The sequence below is a fragment of the Mobula birostris genome, chromosome 4, assembly GCF_030028105.1.
Source record: "Mobula birostris isolate sMobBir1 chromosome 4, sMobBir1.hap1, whole genome shotgun sequence".
Taxonomy (NCBI): Eukaryota; Metazoa; Chordata; class Chondrichthyes; order Myliobatiformes; family Myliobatidae; genus Mobula; species Mobula birostris.
In genome coordinates this window covers 41,052,864-41,075,332 of record NC_092373.1, presented here as the reverse complement: position 1 = coordinate 41,075,332, position 22,469 = coordinate 41,052,864, and the positions used below count along the sequence as shown (strand labels likewise).

Genomic DNA, 22,469 nt, shown 5'->3' with positions numbered 1-22,469 from the left:
GAACAATGGGTTATCTAATTGATAAATACAAAATCCTTGAGGGGCTTAACTAGGTAGATGTGGATATTGATTGATCTTTCAAAATTAAGTGTCGACTGTTATCAGATTGAGAAGCTAGCCAGTCATATACAGTACTTCCAGAACAAGAGGGCACGGCAGTAGAGGTCCGCAGGCTTCTCAATGACGTCTCACTCCTCTGAAGCCCTGGCGTAAGATTATTGCTATAGATTGTTGTTGTAAGGCTCAGATTGTTTTTTTACCCCAACGGTAGATATTAATATATCAGTTTTCCTTTGTGTGGGATAACAGAAGTATTAATTACTTAAGCAGCCAAGCTTTTAATTTGTAAATTCTGTAGTCTTTGGCAAATCTAAATAACTTCCCCAAGAATATCCAGAATGTCAGAAATAACAAGCCAATTTGTTCATGTCATTTGAAGTATCACAGTACATTGATGTCTTTTTGTCTGCCTTGTCTCCACTTGTTCCTGAACAGATGCTTCTTGTTATCTGAAACAAGTCAAAGATGGTTTGGTATGGTGGTTTTGATTAATAGCTGTGCTTGAGACCTGCGCATAGACTGTGGCCCTTGTGAATGTGGTGTCTGCTTGCTGCCTGAAAACAGTTAATCAGTCTGTTGCCTGTAGCCAGTGCAAGCTGGCTAGTTTGACTGTTTAATAGTAATTTCTTACATAAAAGGGTGTCGGAGAAGATGTGTAGGGTTGAGAGTGGGTAGAAAGCTGCATTCTAAAAAAACACAGAAGCTGGCAGTAGGCCATCATTTTCTGGAATTTATTGAGGTACGACTAAGGGCAAGCAGCTGACTTGCTGAGGTGGTGCGGGCTGGCATTTTAAGTGTTAGTGATCCTGGAAGTCTTTGATGTATTCTTTGAGCATGTTTGAACTTGGGTTCTCTGGGAACTAGGCAGTCTTGGGGAAAAGCCATTTTGGGCCAGAAGGAGCAACAGTGCTTTTTTTTTTGCAGCTCACTGGGATTCCCACGGTTGTACCCAACTGCATGTAAATTTCTCTCAGCTTCCTCCACGGTCCTTTTAGGTTTAATTATTGCTAGTTCTTATAACGTGTTTACAAGAATTAGGGCATCAAATGAATTTGAATTGCAGGATTGGTTGCACAAGGAGTGCTCTGTATCCAGAAACACAAAATTCTGCAGATGCTGGAGATCCAGAGCAACACCAGAATGCTGGAAAAACTCAGCAGGTCAGGCAGCATCGAGGAAAAGGAATAAACAGTCGATGATTTGGGTCAAGACCCTTCATTGGGACTGGATAGGAAAGGGGAAGAAGCCAGAGTAAGTGTGTGGGGGGGGGGGTGAAGGAGTACAAGCTAGGTGATAGGTAAAGCAAGAAGGGTGGAGGATTGGGGATGAAGTAAGAATTGGGGGAGGTGATAGGTTTAAAAAAAAGTAAAGGGATGGAGACGAGGGAATCTGATTGAAGAGGACAGTCAACCATGAGGGAAAGGGAAGAGGATGGGGAGGTGATGGGTAGATGAGGAGAAGAGACTTGGGGGGGAGGGGGTCAGAGTGGGGAATTGAAGAAGAGGGAAAGACGAGGGGGGAAAATGACCAGAAATTAGAGAAATTGATATTTATGCCAACAATGTCCTTCTTGATTTTATACATTTCTCTCAGATCACCTCTCAGTCTCTTATGCTCTAGTGAATAGTCCTAGCTTGTCCAGCCACTCAATATAACTCAATCACTCAGATCCTATTAACATCCTTGTAAATCTTTTTTTTTTTGCACACTTTCCAGTTTAATAGTATCTTTCCTGTAGCAGGACAACCTAAACCAAACACAATGGCCTTAGCAGCACCTTGTACAACTGCACTAAGACCTCCCAAGGTTTGTAATCAATGCCCTGATTTATTTATGATGGTGAGCATGCCAAAAGCTGCCTTCACCACTCTGTGTACCAATGACTCTACTCTCAGTGAAGCATGTGTTTGTAGTACAAGGGCCCTCTGTTCTGTAACACTCCCAAGGGCAAGTCCTCCTGGGTTTGATTTGCCTAAGTGCAATACCTTACATTTGTGTGAATGAAACTCCATTTGCCACTCCTCCGCCCACTTACTTAGCTGAACAAGATCCCACTATACATTTTGATAAACTTCTGCATTGTCCACTATACCACCTTACGGGAAATCCTTGAAGCCCAATGGAAAAAGAAGAACATGATTCATGTCAGATGGTTCCCCAGTCATTTGAGAGAACGCTTTATCAATAGAACTTTCAAGTGAATGCCAGGACTTTTGTTTGCCTGGTCATGTGAAAGGAACTCTCCATTAAATCTTCTGTATACAGCTAGAGTCACAATCCTTGTGCACACTGTCTTTGAGATAGCTATCATCTTGGTGAGAATGTCGTCCATCTTCTGGACTGTGTCTATACCAAGTGATGACATTGTCTTTGTCAAGGTTCATCTTGTACTTTATCCATGTTCTACAGGCTGTTCAGAGATGCATACTGAGACACACATTTACCACTGCTAGGTGATTATTATTTCAGTAAAATATGCACTTTGTTCTACTTGAGGCTTGGTCTTCCAGTGCAAGGGGATGTGTACAACAGAATGCTGCTGACTGCCGCATACGCAGGTGCCGATATAGTTTCACTGAAGCTTGGTACAGCCATTGCAAAAACAAGGAAAGGCTACAGTTTAGGGTCTTTGCTGCACTGGACACTGAAGTAGTGAATCTGTGTAATAACCTCTCAAAATTATTGCTGATGGAAGGTCTGGGGCTGAAAAACTATGACGTGTTGACATTGCATAAATATTGTAAGTGAACGTGATTGCATGCTGACTGTAGACAAAGCATTGTTTTATAATATAAAATTGTAACATTTATAAACAAAGCACTTTTATACAAAATACAATTACCTGCAGGAGGTCATCTTGGTATTTTAGAATTTTACTGAAGTGTTTCAGACATCCCACCTCTCCCGGAACTTCCGGGAGTCTCCCGCATATTAATAGTGGCTCCCTGATGCCCACAAATTATGTACAATATCACGGAAATCAATTTTTTTGAGAGCGAGTGAGAGAAAAGCAAGAGAGAGCGCAAGAGCAACCATGAGAGAGAGAGCGTGCGTGCGAGAGAGAGCGCCATTGCAGAGTGTTCCAAAAAAAAATAAAACGTACGTCACCCCAGACCACACTAAAGTGTACCCCTGCCTAATAGGGGTCAAAATAATGACACTGTTGCTCGCTGCACTGTTTGCAACAGTGAATTTTCTATTGCCCATAGTGGGTTAAGACTGTAAAAGACATGTTGAGGTGAGTTTAACAGGTGTCATTTGTTCATTAGCATAGCTAACGTTATTTAAACTAGCTGGCCAGCTGCTAAGAAGCTACTCTATTGCAGACGTCCCACCTCTCCCAGAAGTCTCCCGCAGATTGATGGTGCTACCTCCCTGAAATGAGTTTTTGCAGGCTGGGATGTCTGGTGTTTAGTGACTGTCATTCCATTAAATTCAGTTCAGTATGCAAGGATGTTCCTTTTGTTGGCCCTTCTCCCAGTGGGAAACTAATGAATCATTTTCTGTAAAGAAACTACTGGAGTGCATAATGACTGAACGATCAACATTTTTCAAAAATGTCTACATTTTACTCTAGCCTGTCGGTAGAAAATATGTAAAATTAAGTTAAAGCAATGAAAAGAAACAGAATTACTGCTAATCATATTTATTTTTGTTTGTAATGCAGACAGGAGGCTGGAGTATCACAGGTCCTTGGGATAAAGACAACTTTCTTGAAGTGCTAAAAATAGTTTCTGGGACATACAGGACAAGTCCATTCTTCACAATTGATGTTGGTACAGACTCTAAAAGTTCCAACAGCAATATCATCGAGGTATCTGTTTCTTGTCTTTGAAGCAATTCAAAATGATAAAATATGCAAGATTTGTGAAGTTTTATTTAAATGTACATGCAAAGCATGTCATATAAGTTCACTCACTGAACTATGACAAAGTGATACCTTAAAACCACTTCCTAGAATAGGTTACCAATTCAGGAAATGGAGATATGAAGGGATGCAATGGATTACTAAGCGAAAGACAATAACATTAAGTTGTAATCTTTTCTTTAGTTAATGTTTTTTGGATTTTATTTACAGCTCAATAAAGATTTATTTTAACCATCAAAGTGAACTTTTTTTGTAATTTTTGCCTTTCAGATTGATCAGCCAAGCTTGATTCTTCCATCTCGAGATTATTATCTAAATAAAACGGCAAATGAAAAGGTGATGCTTCATTTTAAATTTAATTTGGAGAGTCATTTTTATAATTTTTCATTATTAACAATTCTTAATAGGTTTAGGTGCCTGATGGTTCCTGAACCTGGTGGTGTAGGACCTGAGGCTCCTGTACTCCCTCCCTGATGGCAGCAGTGAGAAGACAGCATGGCCAAGATAGTGGGGTCCTTGATGATGGATGCTGCTATCTTGTGGCAGTGCTCCTTGTAGATGTGATCATAGTGGGGAGGACATTTCCTTTGATGTTGTGGAAGGTCCCACCAACACTAGATTCAATTACACTCATTCTGGTAAATTATTTTTTTTTCCTTCTGTCCTTTGAATTGACCAGAGGTTTGTATAGTAGCTGCTTATGTCCATATCAAGGCATCTCTCTTGACGGCTTATCCGGCCAATGGTCATGGATCTAACCCTAGCGTATTGTAATGGTAAACTTGCTTGCAGCAAGCCTCTCACTTATACTACATCAAATATACACATCTTAAGAGGGTTTCCACTGCACGTGCAATACACTACAGGCAAATGAGCAAATAAAGCTCCAAGGGATTAACCAGATTATTACCTAAATGTGGAGGTATTGATGTTGTCTTTTCACTTCTCACCACCTCAGACTAGCTTAGGTGGCCATCTTGGTCAGTATAGAGAGTGGGGCCAAAGGGCTTGTTTTAACGCTGCATTCTGTGTTGTGCTATGTTGTGGTTCCCCTAACAATGTTCTATTTTTTATTTTGTAGGTACTGACTGCCTATCTCAACTATATGGTTGAACTGTGTGTGCTTCTGGGAGGGGAGTACAATTCAACATGCACTCAGATGCAGCAAATATTGGAATTTGAAACTATTATTGCAAATATCACAGGTTCCCAGGATGAACGTAGGGATGAAGAGAAAATATACCACAGGATGACCATTGCAGATTTACAGGTACACCAAAGGCAGTACTTTTGGATTGAGCCACCTATTTTATGTTACTGTGCCCATCTGCAACCAGTTTGAAATCTGAGGGGTAATTGCTTCAAATTGAACCTTGAAAGTTTTATATTTGAAAGATGATTCTAAAATCTTTCCGATGTGATGCAGAATACTAATCATTTCTGTGAGGCTTCATTTTAATTGTATTAAACTAATGATGTAGTTACTCATAATGAAAGGTACCTCCACACTACTACTGCCCGTGGACATGATCTTTAATTATACTTCTGTTATAAAGCATCTACTAACAGGTCCAAACTGAGGTCGTCCTTTGCTTTAAGGTGCTTTCTCAGCTTCCGGAGATTCAGAATGTGATATTGTCTTAGATGTTGACTGCAAACTGGCAAGATGTATTGGAGTCAACAACAACATCATTTTCAATTAATTGTAATTCGTTTTCATTCTAGGTTTAATAAGGACACAATGACACTCGTATTGCTCCCATTTTTATCTTCATAAAATGCTGTCATCAGGCATTTTGTCCAGGTGATCTTCTGCTGGTATTGCCCGTATATGATTGGTGTCTTTCCCTTCTACATAGGCATTGCAAATCACCTGATGTGGAAGATATTTTGGGTCTAGCTTTACAAAATCACACAAGACTCACTTTACCCGTGCCCATCCATGCTTCAAGATCCCCTTTAACTGGAAGTTCCCCCAAGATATTGAAGTGTTCTAAAAATACAACAGTGCTCTAAATTTCAGCCCCTTCCTCCAAATGTTCATATAAGACTGGGATGAAATGCAGAATTGATTGAGATGACAGTATGTTCAATGGTGGATGATGAGAGTGTTTATTTATGGGCACACTAGCCAGCAGTTAATAGTAGATTTACCAATGCTGATGGAAGCTCCATTATAAAATAATCCTCAGTAGCCCTGGCCTATTAAAATAATAGAAATCATAGGTTGATTCACAAAAGTATGGATCTCCAGCACATAATAAATCAATTACCAATTATGCATCCCATGAGGTAAACCTCCTGTTAACTCTTTCCTGACCCTTCTTCACCACCTCCATCTTTTCTTCTTGAATCCCTTTAGTCCAGACCTCTCATCATATCAAATACTAAGTGCTCGAAAGAGCATGACAGAGTGTTGCTGCAGTGCCTTCATGATTTCCTTCCTCTGAGAATTCATCTTATTATGAAGATAGGTGGAGTGGCAGGTCGTGTTGAAGAAGCTGGGAAGGACTTGGACAGTTCAGGAGAATGGGCAAAGAAGTGGCAAATAGAATACAGTGTGGGGAAGTGTATGCTCATGCACCTTGGTAGAAGGAATAAAAACAGATTATTTTCTAAATGGGGAGAATGATTAAAAGTTCGAGGCGCAAAAGAGACTTTGGAGTCTTCATGTAGGATTCACTAAAAGTTAATTTGTAGGTTGAGTTGGTGGTGAGGAAGGCAAATACAGTGTTAGCATTCATTTCGAGAAGACTAGAATATGAAAGCAAAGATGTAATGTTGAGGTTTATAAGGCACTGGTGAGGCCTCACTTAAGTGTTGTGAGCAGTTTTGGTCCCCTTATTTAAGAAAGGATATACTGACATTGGAGGGTGTGCAGAGGACGTTCAGGGGAATTGTTCTGGCAATGAAAAGCTTATTGTATGAGGAGCAATTGATGACTCGGGGCCTTTACTCACTGCACTTCAGAGGAATGGGGGTGGGGTGCGGAGGGATCTCATTGAAATCTATTGAATGTTGAAAGGCCCAGATAGAGTGGATGCAGTGAGGATGTTTCCTATGGAGGAGAAGTCTAGGACCAGAGGGCACAGCCTCAGAATAGAGGGAAGTCCATTTAGAATGATGAGGAGGGATTTCTTTAGTCAGAGAGTGGTGAATCTGTGGAATTTTTTTTTACTACATGCAGCAGTGGAGGCCAGATCATTGGGGGTATTTAAGACAGGTCAATAGATTCTTGATTTGTCAGAACATGAAAAGCTGAGGGGAGAAGGCAGAAGAATGGGGTTGAAATGGAAATTGATCAGCTGTGATAAAGTGGCAGAGCAGACTAGATGGGCTGAATAGCCTGATTATGCTCATATGTCGTATGGTTTTATGAACCTGAAAAGAAGAACAATGTAGATTAGCATGTAGTTATGTAGATGAGCAATTGAAACACAATAGCAGTGCCAGTCAACATCGGGTTGTCGTACTCAGTGCATGCCAATAGTATCCGGTATTTCTGAGGAAGAGGGTCATTCTTCTTGCTGAGTTGCTGACACAAGGCGGCTTGTCGCCTACAAATGAAAATTCAATGATACAATTGGTATTCTGGTTGTCTCCAGACATCAAAACAAAGTCGTTCAGTTTTAGATAATTGAGCATAATTTATTCATCAATACATTAATAAAATAAAATATGAAGTTAAAAGTATAAATAATGGTTTCAAGAGCTATTATCAGTATTTTTAACTTGGTTATCATTGGCAATAAGTTAATTTCTTAAAATTAACTTCAATTTTATTAGAAAGGATAACAATTATTTAAAATGGTTACAAATGTTCAAATGTAGACTTATTTGTATTTTGTTCTCAGAATTTAGCGCCTGTCATCGATTGGTTGGACTATTTATCATTTGCATTGGCACCTCAGGAACTGAATGACACAGAACCTGTAGTTGTCTACGCCAAGGAATATCTGCAGTTGATGTCTGACCTTATTAATAATACCAACAAGAGGTAATACAGATAAAAGCTGCTTGCTGATTATAGAACTTTGTTTAATTCTGTTAAATTGGACCACATGTATGAATTGGCTAGCTACACTTGGTTGCCATGGAAAGGAAAGGTATTGAGTTATTGGACTCAGCGCAAAAAAAGATTTTCAAGGAACGTACCAGATTTCAAACTTAAGCATAATGGGAAAGAATAAACAGACCAGGCTTAAAACAGAATAATTTAATATAGTTCTTAAAGATAATGCATCGCTGTAACTGTGATTTTTTTTAAATGTGGAAAATGGGAAGTCCCGGGGGGCCCAAAAACCTTATAAGACCATAGGGACTGATAATTTGTATCACAGAGCTGTGAAGAAGATAACCAGGAAAATAGTGGATGTGTAGTTATCATTTTCCTGAATTCTCGATTATGAAATAATTCCTGCAGAGAGAAGATTGGCAAAAGTTCAAGCATTATTCATAAAAGGAAGGAAAAACAAAAACCTTGAAACAACAGACTGGCTGGCTTGCTACCAATCAGTATGTGCTGGAGGGGCTTGTAAAGGATGTGAGAACACGGGCATTGTTCAGTTAACAACAGGATTAGGCAAAATCAGTGTGGACTCCTGAAACGGAAATTTTGTTTGAAAAATGTCTGGAGTTTATTTTGAAGACATGACCTGTAGTTAAGAGAGAACCAGTAGATATGGTGTGCTTGGATTTTCAGAAAGCTTCTGACAAAGTCTGTATAAGTCTTGTAGGCAAAATTAAAGTGCATGTTATTGGGTTTGATGTATGGATTAAAAATTGCTTAACGAATAAGAAAAAGTAGGATTTTTTTTTTTTGAAGAGGCAACCAGTATCTTGTGGGATTGGTGCATGGGTGTCAGCTATTGACCAGGTGGGTTTAACAAAAAATGGCTTCAGAGATGAGTGATGTTTTGTTTGTAACTCCCAACAAATACTCCCATACAAAACTAATAGAGCAGAAATATGCACTGTGCACACTGCCAGTAAGTAACATTGTTTCAAGCCACTTAATGAACTACAGATCTTTGCAATTGCCAAACCGCCCAGGGAGCTAGTGCAGCAGCTGGAACTTCAGGGAAGTTTCGATTGTATCAGAAAACATGGCAACTTGGGAGGACTGCAGGTAAAACCTCTCACACTCTCGCTGTCTGTCTCACTCGCTCTTGCTCTCTCTCTCGCTCTCTCACTCTCACCCTCAACCTCACTCCCTCTCTCTCACTCACACTCCTCCGCCCTCTCTCTCATTCACACTCACACAGTCACACATTCACACTCTCTGGAAAATAAAATTGACGACCTCAGAACGACTGCAGTATCAGAGAGATATCAGGGACTGTTGTGTACTCTGCTTTACGGAGACATGGCTCACCATCAGCATTCTGCACACGATGCTTCAGCTGGTGACATTTGCCTCTTGATTAATTCATCGTGGTACACAGACCCGGTGGCTCTGCTCCCAGAATCAGAATCGGTTTCTGATCTAGGACATCTGGGAAGTGCCCTCTATTATATCTCTTGAGGGAATTCTCTGCCATTATCCTGATAGCAGTGTACATTACATGCTGGCAAAGGTTAAGTTGGCACTGGAGGAGCTGAGTACCATGATCAGTCACAAGACAATGCATTCTAATGCCATCCTGATAATTACTGGTGACTTCAACAGACTAACTTAGATTATGAGAACACTCAGTCCTCTTTTATTGTCATTTAGAAATGCATACATGCATTAAGAAATGATACAATGTTTCTCCGGAGTGATATCACAGAAAACAGGACAGACCAAAGACTAACACTGACAGAACCACATAGTTATACATATAATTACAGCAGTGCAAAACAATACCATAATTTGATGAAGAACAGACCATGGGCACAGTAAAAAAAAAGTTTCAAAGTCCCGCGTCGATTGACTTCCGGGTCCCCGTTAGCTGGCGGCAAAAGGGAGAAACTCTCTGCCACAAACCTCCAGGCACCATCAACTTGCTGATACCTTGGAAGCAGCCGACCACAGCCAACGCTGAGTCCATCCGTCTGAAAACTTCGAGCCTCTGACCAGCCTCTCCGATACAGCCTCCCGAGCGCCATCCTCTGCGGAGCGCTTTCGACCTCTCCCTGGCTGCTGAAACACGCAAAGCCGAGGATTTCGAGGCCTTCAGCTCCGGAGATTCCGGTTACCACACAGTAGCAGCGGCAGCGAAGCAGGCATTTCAGAAATTTTCCAGATGTTCCTCTGTGCTCTCACGTATATCTACATCAAATCAAACTTGAAGGGGTTTCTGATATTCCACCACTAAAATGTCACCTGTGGAACCAGAGGAGCCAACCCACTTGATCATTGTTACACCTCCATGCTGTGCTATTGTCTCCTTCAAGGTGAAACCTAACTGCATACCTAAATGGCAATGATGCTTCACCCCCAAATGTGCTCAACACCTTTTATCCACGCTTTCAAAGGGAGAATAACATTACACCTGTGCAAATCTCCATAGTATCTGGCGACCCTGTGATTTGTGTCTCAGAGTCCGATGTCAGAACGTCCCTCAAGAGCAAGGCATCGGACTTGGATAGTGTACCTGGTAGATTCTGAAAATCTGTGCCTGCCAAGTGGCTGGAGTGTTCAGGGACATTTTCAGTCTCTCACTTCTGCAGTTGGAGGTTCCATCTGCTTCAAAAGGGTAGTAATCTTACTGATGCCCAAGATGATCAGGGTAAGCTGCCTCAATTACAATAGCCCAGTATCATTCATATCTATTGTGAAGAAGTGCTTTCAGAGATTAGTCATGACTGGAATGAACTTGTGCCTAAGCAAGGATCTGGATGTGCTGCAACTTGCCTACCACCAGAACAAGTCTATAGCAGATGCTCTTCATTCAGCTTTGATAGAAAACAACAGCAAAACTTACATCAGACTTCTTTTAAGGGATTACAGTTCAACACTTAACACCATCACCTCCTCGGTACCAATCAACAAACTTCAAAACCTGGGCTTGGTATCTCCTTCTGCAACTGAATCTCCAACTTCCTTATTGGAGACCGCAGTCAGTGCAGATCAGTGATAACTTCTCCTCGCTGATGATCAACACAGGCACACCTCAAAGATGAATGATCAGCCCCTGCACTATCTATGCTCATGACCGTGTGCCTCTGCACAGCTCAAATGCCATTTATAAATTTGTCAATGACGCAACTGTTGTTGGCAGAATCTTGGATGATGAGGAGGAGACAAACAGGAGAGAGATAGATCAGCTGGCTGGGTAGTGTCGCAGCAATAGCCTCACGCTCCACATCGGTGAGACCAAGAGATGTCAGGAGAACACACACCAGTACTCATTGAGAGTTCAGAGTATGTCAGAGAAGGAAGGATGAGCAGTTTCAAATTTCTGGGTGTCAACATTATGATTATGAGAACACACAGTCCCCTTTTATTGTCATTTAGTAATGCATGCATTAAGAAATGATAAAAATGTTTTTCCAGAATGATATCACAAAAACACATGACAGACTGACTTAAAAACTAACAAAAACCACATAATTATAACATATAGTTACAACAGTGCAAAGCAATACCGTAATTTGATAGAACAGACCATGGTACAGTAAAAGCCTCAGAGTCTCTCAAAGTCCCATCATCTCACACAGAGGGTAAACCTCCAGCGCCGCCAACTTGCCGGTGCAGCATCCCGGAAGCATCCGACCACAGTCCGACTCCGAGTCCGTCCGAAAACGCTGAGCCTCTGACCAGCTCTCCGACACCGAGCACCATCTCTGCCGAGTGCTTCGACCCCGGCCCCGGCAATAGGCAAAGCTGAGGATTTGGGGCCTTCGTCTCCGGAGATTCTTGATCGCACAGTAGCAGCGGCAGTGAAGCAGGCATTTCAGAAGTTACTCCAGATGTTCCTCTGCGCTTTCACGGCTGTCCCCATCAAATCTGGATTGATGCACGGCCCCTAGTTACACATATTAATATTCATTCGGAACGGCCGCGCGCCCTGCGTCGCGCCGCCATCTTCTCCTCCCTCTGTGAGAGGATCTGCCTTGGGCCCAACACATTGATGAAATCACAAAAATGGCACGCTATGAGCTCAACTTCAGTAGGAGTTTGGGAGATTTGTTATATCACCCAAGACAAGTTTCTACATGGTTACGAGCATTTGGACTGGTTGCATGGAGGCTGCAATCCACAGGATTGCAAGAGTTGTAGACTTAGTCATCTCCTATCATGGGCACAACCCCTTCCTCCTCCCACCATCAAAGACCTCTTCAAGAGGCGTGCCTCAGGAAGACAGTATCCATCGTTAAGGATCGGCACCACCCTGGACATGCCTTCTGCTCATCACTACCATCAAAGAGCAGTTACTGGAGCCTGAACCCCCAAATTCAATGCTTTAGGAACAGCTTCTTCCTCTCTGCTGTCAGATTTCTGAAATGTCCATAAATCCATGGACACTACCTCATTATTTAGCATGAATCAGATTTAATATTATCGGCATACGCCATGAGATTTGTTAACTTTATGGCAGCAGTACAATGCAATCCATATAAATAAACATAGAGAAAAAAGCTGAGTTACATTCAGTTTATATATGTCTATTAAATAGTTAAAGTCTGAGTGTGAGTCTGAGGCCTCTGTTGGTCAGTGTCGACCGTGGATATTGTGTCCTAGCTATTTAGATACACGAGCCTGGGCAGTATGACATGGAGAGCAAGCTGTTGCCCATGTAGCAGGCTCCCCCCCCCCCCCCCCCATGCATCTGAAGAACACAAAGGAATGGCAAAAACTGATACAGTTTAATACCAACGGCGTTGCAGGAGTTGCCAGCCAGTGTTAAACTCAACGTAGGACTGACTTAGAGACTCCAGCTGTGGATTTTTCCCTTGGGTTTTACTCCTGAAGCCTTCCCCATGAGTGGGAAAAGGCACAAAGCAGCGGAGGTTTGAGATCAGAGTTTTCCTTCTCCTAGATGAGCTGCAAACCACGGCTGACAAGCCCCATCTGCCAGAAACAATTTGTTGTCAGGTGATATAACCCACCTTTGCCCCTTGCTGGACTTGGTTGTCAGAGGCTATTTGAGGTGCACTTCATCGGGAGCATCTAAAAGTTAGTGGGAGCTTGTCCCCATTACCACCCACAGCTGAAGGAAGTTAAAATAAGCAGTGCAAAATAATAAAAATAAAAAAGTAGTGAGGTAATGTTCATGGGTTCAAAGTCCATTTAGAAATCGGATGGCAGAGGAGTGTTGCTGAATTGCTGAGTGTGTGCCTTCGGGCTCCTGTAGCTCCTTCCTGATGGTAACAGTGAGAAGGGGGCATGCCCTGGGTGCTGGGGATCCTTAATGATGGACGCTGCCTTCCAAAGGCACTGCTCCTTGAAGATGCCTTGGATACGACAGAGACTAGTACCCATGATGGAGCTGACAAATTGTACACGTTTCTGCACCTTATTTTAATCTTGTGCAGTATCTCTCTTTCCTCCCCCCACCATATAGATGGTGATACAGCCAGTCGGAATGCTCTCTCCATGATACATTTGTAGAAGTTTTCAAGTATTTTAGTTGACAAACCAAATCTCCTCAAACTCCGAATGAAATATAGCCGCCTTTATAGCTGCATCAATGTGTTGCGTCCAGGTAAAGTCCTCAGAGATATTAACACCTAGGCACTTTTATTTTGTAAATTATAGTAATTTTTATGTCTTTCTTTGTACTGCTGCTGCAAAACAAGTTTTTTGACATCGGTATGTCAATGATAGTCAGTCAGCTTCGCATTCTGGTTCTGATTCTGATCTTGCTGCACGATGTGGATAGGTATGAAGTTATCTACCTTGATAGGGGCTGGCACATAATACAGGTAAATTGGTTTATTATTGTTACATGTATTGAGGTACAGTGGAAAAATGTTTATTCAAATCAATTCATTACTGCAATTGAGGAAGTATTCATAGCAAGAGGATTTGAATACAGGAGCAAGGGTGTTAAAATTATACCGGACCCTGGGAGACAAAATTTGGTGTGTGGTGGGTAGTTTTGTCTTTCTTACCTTGGAAAGGATATACATATTCCAAAGCTAGACTGTTTTCTGGGATGGAGAAGAGGTTAGGTTAGCGGGGTTTGTTTGAATGAGAAGGGATTTAATTGAAACATAGAAAGTCCTGATGGGACTAGGTAAATCAGAAGTGGAGGGATGTTATCTCTGGAAAGTATCTAGATTGAGGGATGTTTTCTCTGGCTGGTAATCTAAATTGAGGCTTCTAGTATCTTAGCCTTGAGTTTCAGAGTAAGAAAGTTAGGACTGAGGCTTAGTGCTGTACCTGTGGAATTTTCTACCACATTTTTAAGAAGGTAATGGATGCATTTCAAATGCAAAAAAAAATCAAACAGTAAAAGTAGAGAATATGATGTTCATACAGATCAACAGCGATTATATTGGCTGTTCTGTTTCTAATTTCTGTATTTTCATGAATGAATGATGATTTAGCAAGACATCGGTTGGTGAACGTAGAAGAAACTACACAGATGGTTGTGAGAATGTGGAACTTCTATTACAGGGTATAGATGAGGTGAATATTATTACTTTTGAAAGGGAAGATTGGAAGGCATTTGAGGCAAAATGGAGAGCTATGCAGATAAATTTGGCAAATAAAGCATTGCATGGACTGGTAGTACTAAAATACCTTTTAATGCTGCAGGTTCAAGCAGTTCTATGAAATTACTAATGTAAATAATTTTGAATATAGAAGCAAGCTAAGTAAGGTTGCAGAGACAGAAATATTCTTAAGTTTTCACAGATCAAAGTCTGTAACTTTGCCTCTGGATGGATACTGGGGAGATTTTGGGGACATTTATCAAGAGTGCTGCAGACACAGGGCCCTTGGTATTTTTAAAGGTCCCACCCATCCATCCAGCATCCTTTGGCTTTTTACCATCAGGCAGGAACTTTCAGCCACATCATATGTGAAGTGTCACTGGTTAATCTGTTCTGTACCTTTATGATATTTAATATTAGTGCACTTTAGTTTGTTATTTATGTATGATTCATCTGTAGATTTTATCCTTCATAAGTTAGCATGTGTTATGTGTGTTATTTGTCATACTGTGCTTTACACCCTGGTTCAAAGAACCATTATCTCGTTTCTATATACATTATATAGTTATATGTGTTATATACATGTATATAGTTAAATGGCAATAGACTTGACTTAAAAAGGCAAGGAAAACTCAGCTACTGTTCTGAAGATAACATAATGCTATTCTAGCTCATCAGAATTTTACTGGAGTGTATCTGTTTGTTTGATGTAGTCAGGAAACCCAGTTTCTTTCGGTATAGAACATTCACATGCTACCAGAAGCTTATTTCAAGTGATAAACCATCTTGTAAAGAGAAGTGGCACTCCCTTCAGCAGTAGAAAGGTATTTGGGGGTATTGACAGAGATTGCTCATGAGGCTGTTCAATGATGATAAGCTGGCCTTGAGGCTCCATTATGGAGGAGGAAGGTATTGACTTGGGGCTCAGCAATGAGAAGGGAACTACTTTCTTCAAACAAATAATTACAACAGTGTTGGATACTGATGCTTCTGTAATTCAAAGGTTCTTCTTCAGTCAGGAATGAGGCATAAAGTGCATTGCCTATGGCTATTTTATTTAGTGTTACAAGAGCAAAGAAGAAGTGTTGAGAGAACAAAGAAAAGACAGGGAAAAAGTAGTCATGGTCATCCATACTCTAACTAAAATTAACAGAAAACTTCAGTGATAACAATGAACCTATAAAATAGCCAGATTCAAGTGGTGTGACACCTGCTATCGAAAACTCAGAATCTGTTTCTAGAAAGTACAGAAGCAACACTACCATAATTACTGGAAAATTCACTAAACAATTACAGGTGATTATATAAAAATACAGGCAAGCATAGGAAAGTTAAACTAAAAGAAACTGACAATTCTACATCGGGTATTGGGAAAGCTGACGATTGTAACTGAAGGCCTTTTGTCAAATGCTTATCAGTACTGTACTCTGTAATATACTATCAAGCGTCTGGTCACCCCGGGTCACTACAGCTGGAGCCTCTCAAAAGAGATCAACGTTAACTGCCTTTTAAGGTTTGGTATGGGAAAAGCCAACTCTGATCTAGTTTAGGAGTGATCTATAGAATTTGATAAGATAGATGAAGAAAAGTTTCAAGGGGACATGAGCTGAAAATTAAATTCAGTCAGGAAGCGCTTGTACACAGGAACTCCTCCAACTCCAAAACAATAAAGTCTTGTTCAACTAAAAGTTTCATGCTGGGATGGATGGTTTTGGATGGGCAAGGGTTTTGGAGAGCAAACAAAAACTGATCAGAGTACATTTCCATTGGATGGTAGCCTTGAGGGGCCTAATGGCCCAATTGTGTTCTTATGAAATGAAGTGTTTGTGATCTACAGCACCTACCTAATGGTAGCAACTGAGCAGGAGAAAATAACAAAAGCTGTCTGAAAACGTAGAAGTGCCTTGGCAGTACACTGCTGAGAATAGAATACAGATTATGCTGGCCTGAGTGCTTGAGCATTTACACGCAGGTTCAAGTCACATCATCAGTACTTTGTGAGGTTAGATTTTATTCTTTTAGTATACTAGTTGGCTGGATTTCATACCTGGCAAATTACATTTGTTTTGGTGTCTTAATAGCATTTTAAAGGCCTGATTTAAATTTATATGTAAAACCCAATTCAAGTGATTGTATTTGCCTCTTGAATTAGCTGCTGATTTTAAAATGTTGGTCCAGAGTATTCTGTCCAAACTTTTCCTGATTCATCCACACATTATCAAACTGTGCCTGTTGCTCCTAAAGCTGTTACCTTTAAAAAGCCCTTTCTTCTGTTTCGCCAAATCTCTTCTGGGGCAGGAAAACTGCCATCCTTACTGAATCCCATGTATTGCTGCAGACCTACAGTGATTGACACTTCACTAAGCAAGCCATTCGTCAGATTAAGGCTTCCCTGTTGAATCTGAGAAAGGACAAACCACGTGGCGAGGATACTGCCACCAAATTCAGACATCAAAGTGCTCAGCTCAGTCAGCCCGGCAAAGTCCTGCTCACAAGTATAGGGGCATTAGTGACTAATTCGAGACAGCCTGGTCAAGTAGCAGCCTAATGTAATTATAGTTACAAAATTACTTCTTACAGATAATGTGCCAAACATTTTCATCGTACTCCCTTTATACTTCTTGCCCAATTATAATATGCAAGCAGAGGTAATAGTACAAAGAGAGAAGGAGTCACTCTGAGAGCCCTAATTTATTCCAGACTTGTAAAGACTCATAATAACAGGCTACATCCTCTCTTTAAAATCACGCTTCCCTTCAATTAGTACTGATCGATACTGAGCGGCATTTGAAAGAAGTAACTGAAGTAACAGAGAGTGGACTGTAGATTGGGGATTTCAGTGTTTGGTTGGTACAGTCATTGGCCAGCTGTCCACGTCCTGAGTGACATAACTGCCAGACTAGTTCTGCAGTAGGTAGAGAGTGAGTTACACACAGGATAGACCTAATCAACTTGGCTCTCAGCAAACTATCTGGCAGATATTTCCGACCTTGTCAGCACTGGTATGAGTCAGTGTAATGCAGTCTCTGTAGGAACCTAAATTACACTGAGGAAGCTTCACCTTGTGTGGAAGGCACACAGGATAGGATAATAATAGATCTGTCTTCTCAGAGATGGGCATCGGTGGATCATCAACAATAGGACTACACACCAGTTTGATCTGTGAACTCGTGGCCTGGCATATCTCTGACTCAACGTTTACATTCAAGCTGGCAGATCAGTCGAGTGCGGAAGGGCATGTCAGGAGCAGCAACAGATGTTCCTAAACATGATCTGTCAGCTTGGCAAAGATATAGTAGAGGGCTGTGTGCATTCCTCACTGCGTACTATTGAATAGCATGCAGTAGGCAGGGCTGAGTGATTTCTCAACCAACAGATTAATCTCATCTGTTCTAGCACAGTTAAGTAGCCAGTGTAAGAGGCAAAGCCTAAGATCCGCAAGTATGTCGAGGCTCACTATATGAATATAAGATCAGGCTTTAGTGAACATGTACAAGGAGACAAAATGAGTTGGTGCATGACACCTCACACCAACCTCACAGCATGGATTAATTTTTTGGATGCTGTGTTAATTGCACCTATTAAAGTGATGTGATGCTCAGTTTCTACAGATCTGAGCCACATAGCTGACCTGATTTTTGTGCCAAAACAAAGTTTGGCATGCCTGTTCTTCACTTTTTTTAGACCTTGGCATTTAATGTTAATAATACATAAAATGAAGCAATTCACATTTCAAAATATTAAACAAGTTGTACTTTAATTCATTCTTTTGTCAAGGTTTTATGTATTTACAATGAATACCTCCTTACTAACTGTTTCTACCAAGACGTTATTATATTTGACTTGACCATAATCTCCACGTAATTATTCTTTTCCAAGCTTGAGTAGTACATGTGCTTCTAAAATTTGTGCTCTGATATTCACAGATAAAGTATAGAGTATAAGTATAAAGATAGTTGCCTATCTGATCCCATGCTGGTAAAGATCCTGCATTAACTGTGCATTTTCTCTTTTGCCTTTTATTTTCCAAAGTGCAACACTTCACAATTGGCCTGATTAAATTCTATCTGCAATTTCTCCACCAACATCCTGCTGGATCATTTTGCAATCTTCTACACTATCACACCATCATCAACTTTTGTGTCATCTGCAATTTTACTAGCCACCCATCTACTGTATATTTTTATCTATCATTTAGATATATGTCATGAAAAGCATAGGACCCAATATGAATCCTTATCGTACAATACTATTTCCAAACCTTCAGCCAGAATAAGACCCACTGATCGCTACTGTCTGTCTTTTATGGGCAAGCCAATTCTATCTCCGAACAGTCAAGTCACTATGGATTCCATGCATCTTAATCGTCCAGATGATCTTACAAAGAGACACCTTGATGAAAGCTTTACCAAAATCCGTGTAGGTAACCTCCACAGCTCCATCTTTATCAGTGACCTTCATAACCTCCTTGAAAATCTCAATAAATTTAGTGGCCATGTCCTATCCTGCGCAAAGTTGTGCCAACTGTCCCTAATTATGTCACAGTTTTCCTAATGCTTATAAATTCTATCCCTAAGAATTCTCTTCAATAGCTTCCATACCACTGACATGAGACTCAATGGCCTATGATTTCCCTTCCTGAAACAAAGAACAATGTTATCTACTTGCCAGCCCTCTGCAGCTAGAGAGGACAGGAAAGATCTTGGGTCAATTCCCAACAATCTAAACCCCTGCCTAAGGAAGACAGTGAAGAACAGGACCTCCAAGATAGTAATCTCTGGATTACCCCCAGTGCCACGTGTTAGTCAGGGCAGCATTAGAATGATATTACAGGTGAATGAGTGGCTGAGGAAGTGGTGCAACGGGCAGGGTTTCAGATTTCAGGATCATTGAGTTCTGTTATGGGGAAGGTATGACCTGTACAAAAAGGATGGATTACATCTGAACCCTAGGGGGACCAGAATCCTTTGTGGGCAGATTTAGTAGAGCTGTTGGGGGAGGATTTAAACTAAATTTGGCTGGGTTATGGGAGTTGGAATGATAGGGCTGAGGATGGGGCATTTGATGGCCAAATAGATGCAATGTATAGTGAGACTATGAGGAAGGACAGGCAGATGTTGGGGCAAAATTGCAGTCAGTGGGATGAATTGAAGTGTAAAATGGGGCAGAATCGAAAGGGGTGATAAATATAGGACTGAAGTTGTTATATTTGAATGCATGCAGTATACAGAATATGGGAGATGATTTTGTAGTGCAGTTAGAGATTGGTAAGAATAATGTTGGCATCACTGAGTCGTGACTGAAAGATCATAGTTGGGAGCTTAACATCCAGGGATGCACCTTGTAATGAAAGGACAGGCAGATGGTAGAGGGAGTAGGGCAGCTCTGTCAGTAAAAAAATGGAATAACTTTTTGAAAGGGGTAACATACAATCAGGAGATGTAGAATCCTTGTGGGTAGAGTAAAAATACTCTGATGGGAGTTAAATACAGACCTCCAAACAGTAGCCAGGATACGAACTGCAAATTACAATAGAAGATAGAAAAGGCATGTAATAAGGGCAATGATATGATGCAGGTAGACTGGGAAAATCGGGTTGGTGCTGGATCCAAGGAGATGGAACTTGTAGAATGCCTATGAAATGGCTTTTTAGAGCAACATGAGGTTAAGTCCACGAGGAAAAAGGCAATTCTTGATTGAGTGTTATATAATGAACTAGATTTGTTTAGGGAACTTAAGATAAGGGAACACTGAGGAGGTAGTGATCATAATATGATAGATTTCACCTTGCAGTTTGAGAAAGAGAAGCTAAAATTGGATGTATTAGTAATACAGCAGAGTAAAAAGAATTACAGAGGCACGAGAGGGAAGATGGCCAAAGTTTGACTGGATGAGGACACGATCAAGGATTACAGCAGAGCAGCAATGGCTGGAGTTTCTGGGGGCAATTCGGAAGGCACAAGATAGATACATGTGAAAGATTACATATTCTAAAGGGAGGGAACCATAGCTGTCAAGGGAAGGTGAAGAAAGCATATAAGGAAAAGACAGGGGAAATAATATAGCAAAAAATAGTGGAAAGCTTTTAAAAACCAACAGAATCCAATTAAAAAAAAAGCAGTAAGCAGGGAAAAGATAAAACCTGAAAGTAAGCTAGCCAAAATTATCAAAGAGTATACCAAAATTTTTTCCCAGATCTATAAGGAGTAAAAGAGAGGCAAGAGTGGTTATTGAACTGCTGGAAAATTACACTGTATAGGTAGTAATGGGGGACAAATTTAATAAGTATATTATGCCAATCTTTACTGTGGAAGTCACTAGCAGAATGCCAGAAATTTGAGCGTGTCAGGGGCCAGCAGTGAGTGTACTTGCCATTACTAAGAGAAGGTGCTTGGGAGGCTGAAAGGTCTGAAGGTAGATAAGTTATCAGGAACAGGAGGACTCTCCCCAAGGTTATGAATGAAGTAGTTGAATAGATTGTGGAGGCATTAGTAATGATCTCTCAAGGATCATTAGATTCAGGAATGGTTCCGGAGAAAAATGCAAATGTCACTCAACTCTTTAAGAAGGGTGGGAGGCAGAAGAAAGAAAATTATTGTCTTGTTAGCCTGACTTCAGTGGTTGGGAAAGTGTTGGAGTCCGATATAAAGGATGAAGTTTCAGAGTACTTGGAGGCCCATGATAAAATAGGGAAAGTGAGCATATTTCTCTCAGAGGAAACCTTGCCTGGCAAATCTGTTGGAGTTCTTTGAAGAAATAACAGGCAGGATAGATAAAGGAGAGTCAATGGATGTTACACACTTAGATTTTCAGAAGGCCCTTGACAAGGTGTCGCACATGAGGCTGCTTAACAAGATAAGAACCCATAGTATTACAGGAAAGATACTAGCCTGGATAGAAAATTGGCTGACTGGCAGGAGGCAAAGACTCAGAATAAAGGGGGCCTATTCTGGTTGACTGCCAGTGACTAGTAGTTTTCTGCAGGAGTCGGTTTTGAGATCATTACTTTTAATGTTATATGCCAATAACTTGGATGACGCAATTGATGGCTTTGTGGCCAAGTTTGCAGACGATACAAAGATAAGTGGCAGGTCAGGTAGAGTTGAGGAAGCAGGGAGTTTGCAGAAGGACTTGTCAGATTAGGAGAATGGGCAAAGAAGTGACAAATGGAATATAGTGTAGGGAAGTGTATGGTCATGCACTTAGTAGAAGGAATAATCCATTTTCTTAACGGGGAGAAAATGTTAAAAATCAGAGGTGCAAAGGGGCTTGGGTGTCCTCATGCAGCATTCCCTAAAGATTAACTTGCAGGTTGGATTGTTAGTAAGGATGACAAATGCAATGTGAGCATTCATTTTGAGAGGACTAGAATACAAGGGCAAGGATGTAATGCTGCGGCTTTATAAGACATTGGTCAGACTGCATAAGAAGCATTGTGAGAGTTTTGGACCCCTTATCAAAGAAAGGATGTGCTGGCTGTAGAGAGGGTCCAGAGGAGGTTCAGGGAATGATTCCACAAATGAAAGAGTTAGGTATGAGGAGCGTTTGATGGTTCTGGACTTGTACTGGCTGGAGTTTAGAAGAATGGGCAGGGGGAAGATCTGGTTGAAATCTATCAAATATTGAAAGGCATAGATAAGGGTGGATGTGGAGAGGGTGTTTCCTATAGCGGTGAGCCTAGTTCCAACGTTCTGTTCCTCAGTGTTCTGGTGGACATTGAGGTTTCTTATATAACTCCATCAGAATGCACCTTCCTTAATTTTGAGTTCTACCCATACAGACTCTGTGGCTGAGCCTTCCGTTATGGTCCCTTCCAGCTGAGTGTTACTAGAGTGAAGAATGAAAAAGAAAGAGCTGTGAGTCTGGTGAGAGTTGACGGAGAATATGGGATAATGGTAGGATTAGAGTAAAATAATGGGTGTTTGATAACTCGTGTGGACTTGATAAGCAGAAA

At 41.0% G+C, this 22,469-nt stretch overlaps 1 protein-coding gene across 4 annotated transcripts in view; it reads left to right on the top strand.

Moving 5' to 3' along the window:
• The window catches only part of LOC140196291 (endothelin-converting enzyme 2-like), a 112,263-nt gene that overhangs the window by 51,793 nt on the left and 38,001 nt on the right, over nucleotides 1–22,469 (top strand). For all 4 annotated transcript variants that reach the window (XM_072255238.1, XM_072255237.1, XM_072255240.1 and 1 more), the window contains 4 exons: nucleotides 3,728–3,874; nucleotides 4,199–4,264; nucleotides 5,010–5,198; nucleotides 7,783–7,925. In XM_072255238.1, coding sequence (XP_072111339.1) covers nucleotides 3,728–3,874; nucleotides 4,199–4,264; nucleotides 5,010–5,198; nucleotides 7,783–7,925 — 545 coding nt within the window. The remainder of the gene's footprint in view (nucleotides 1–3,727; nucleotides 3,875–4,198; nucleotides 4,265–5,009; nucleotides 5,199–7,782; nucleotides 7,926–22,469) is intronic.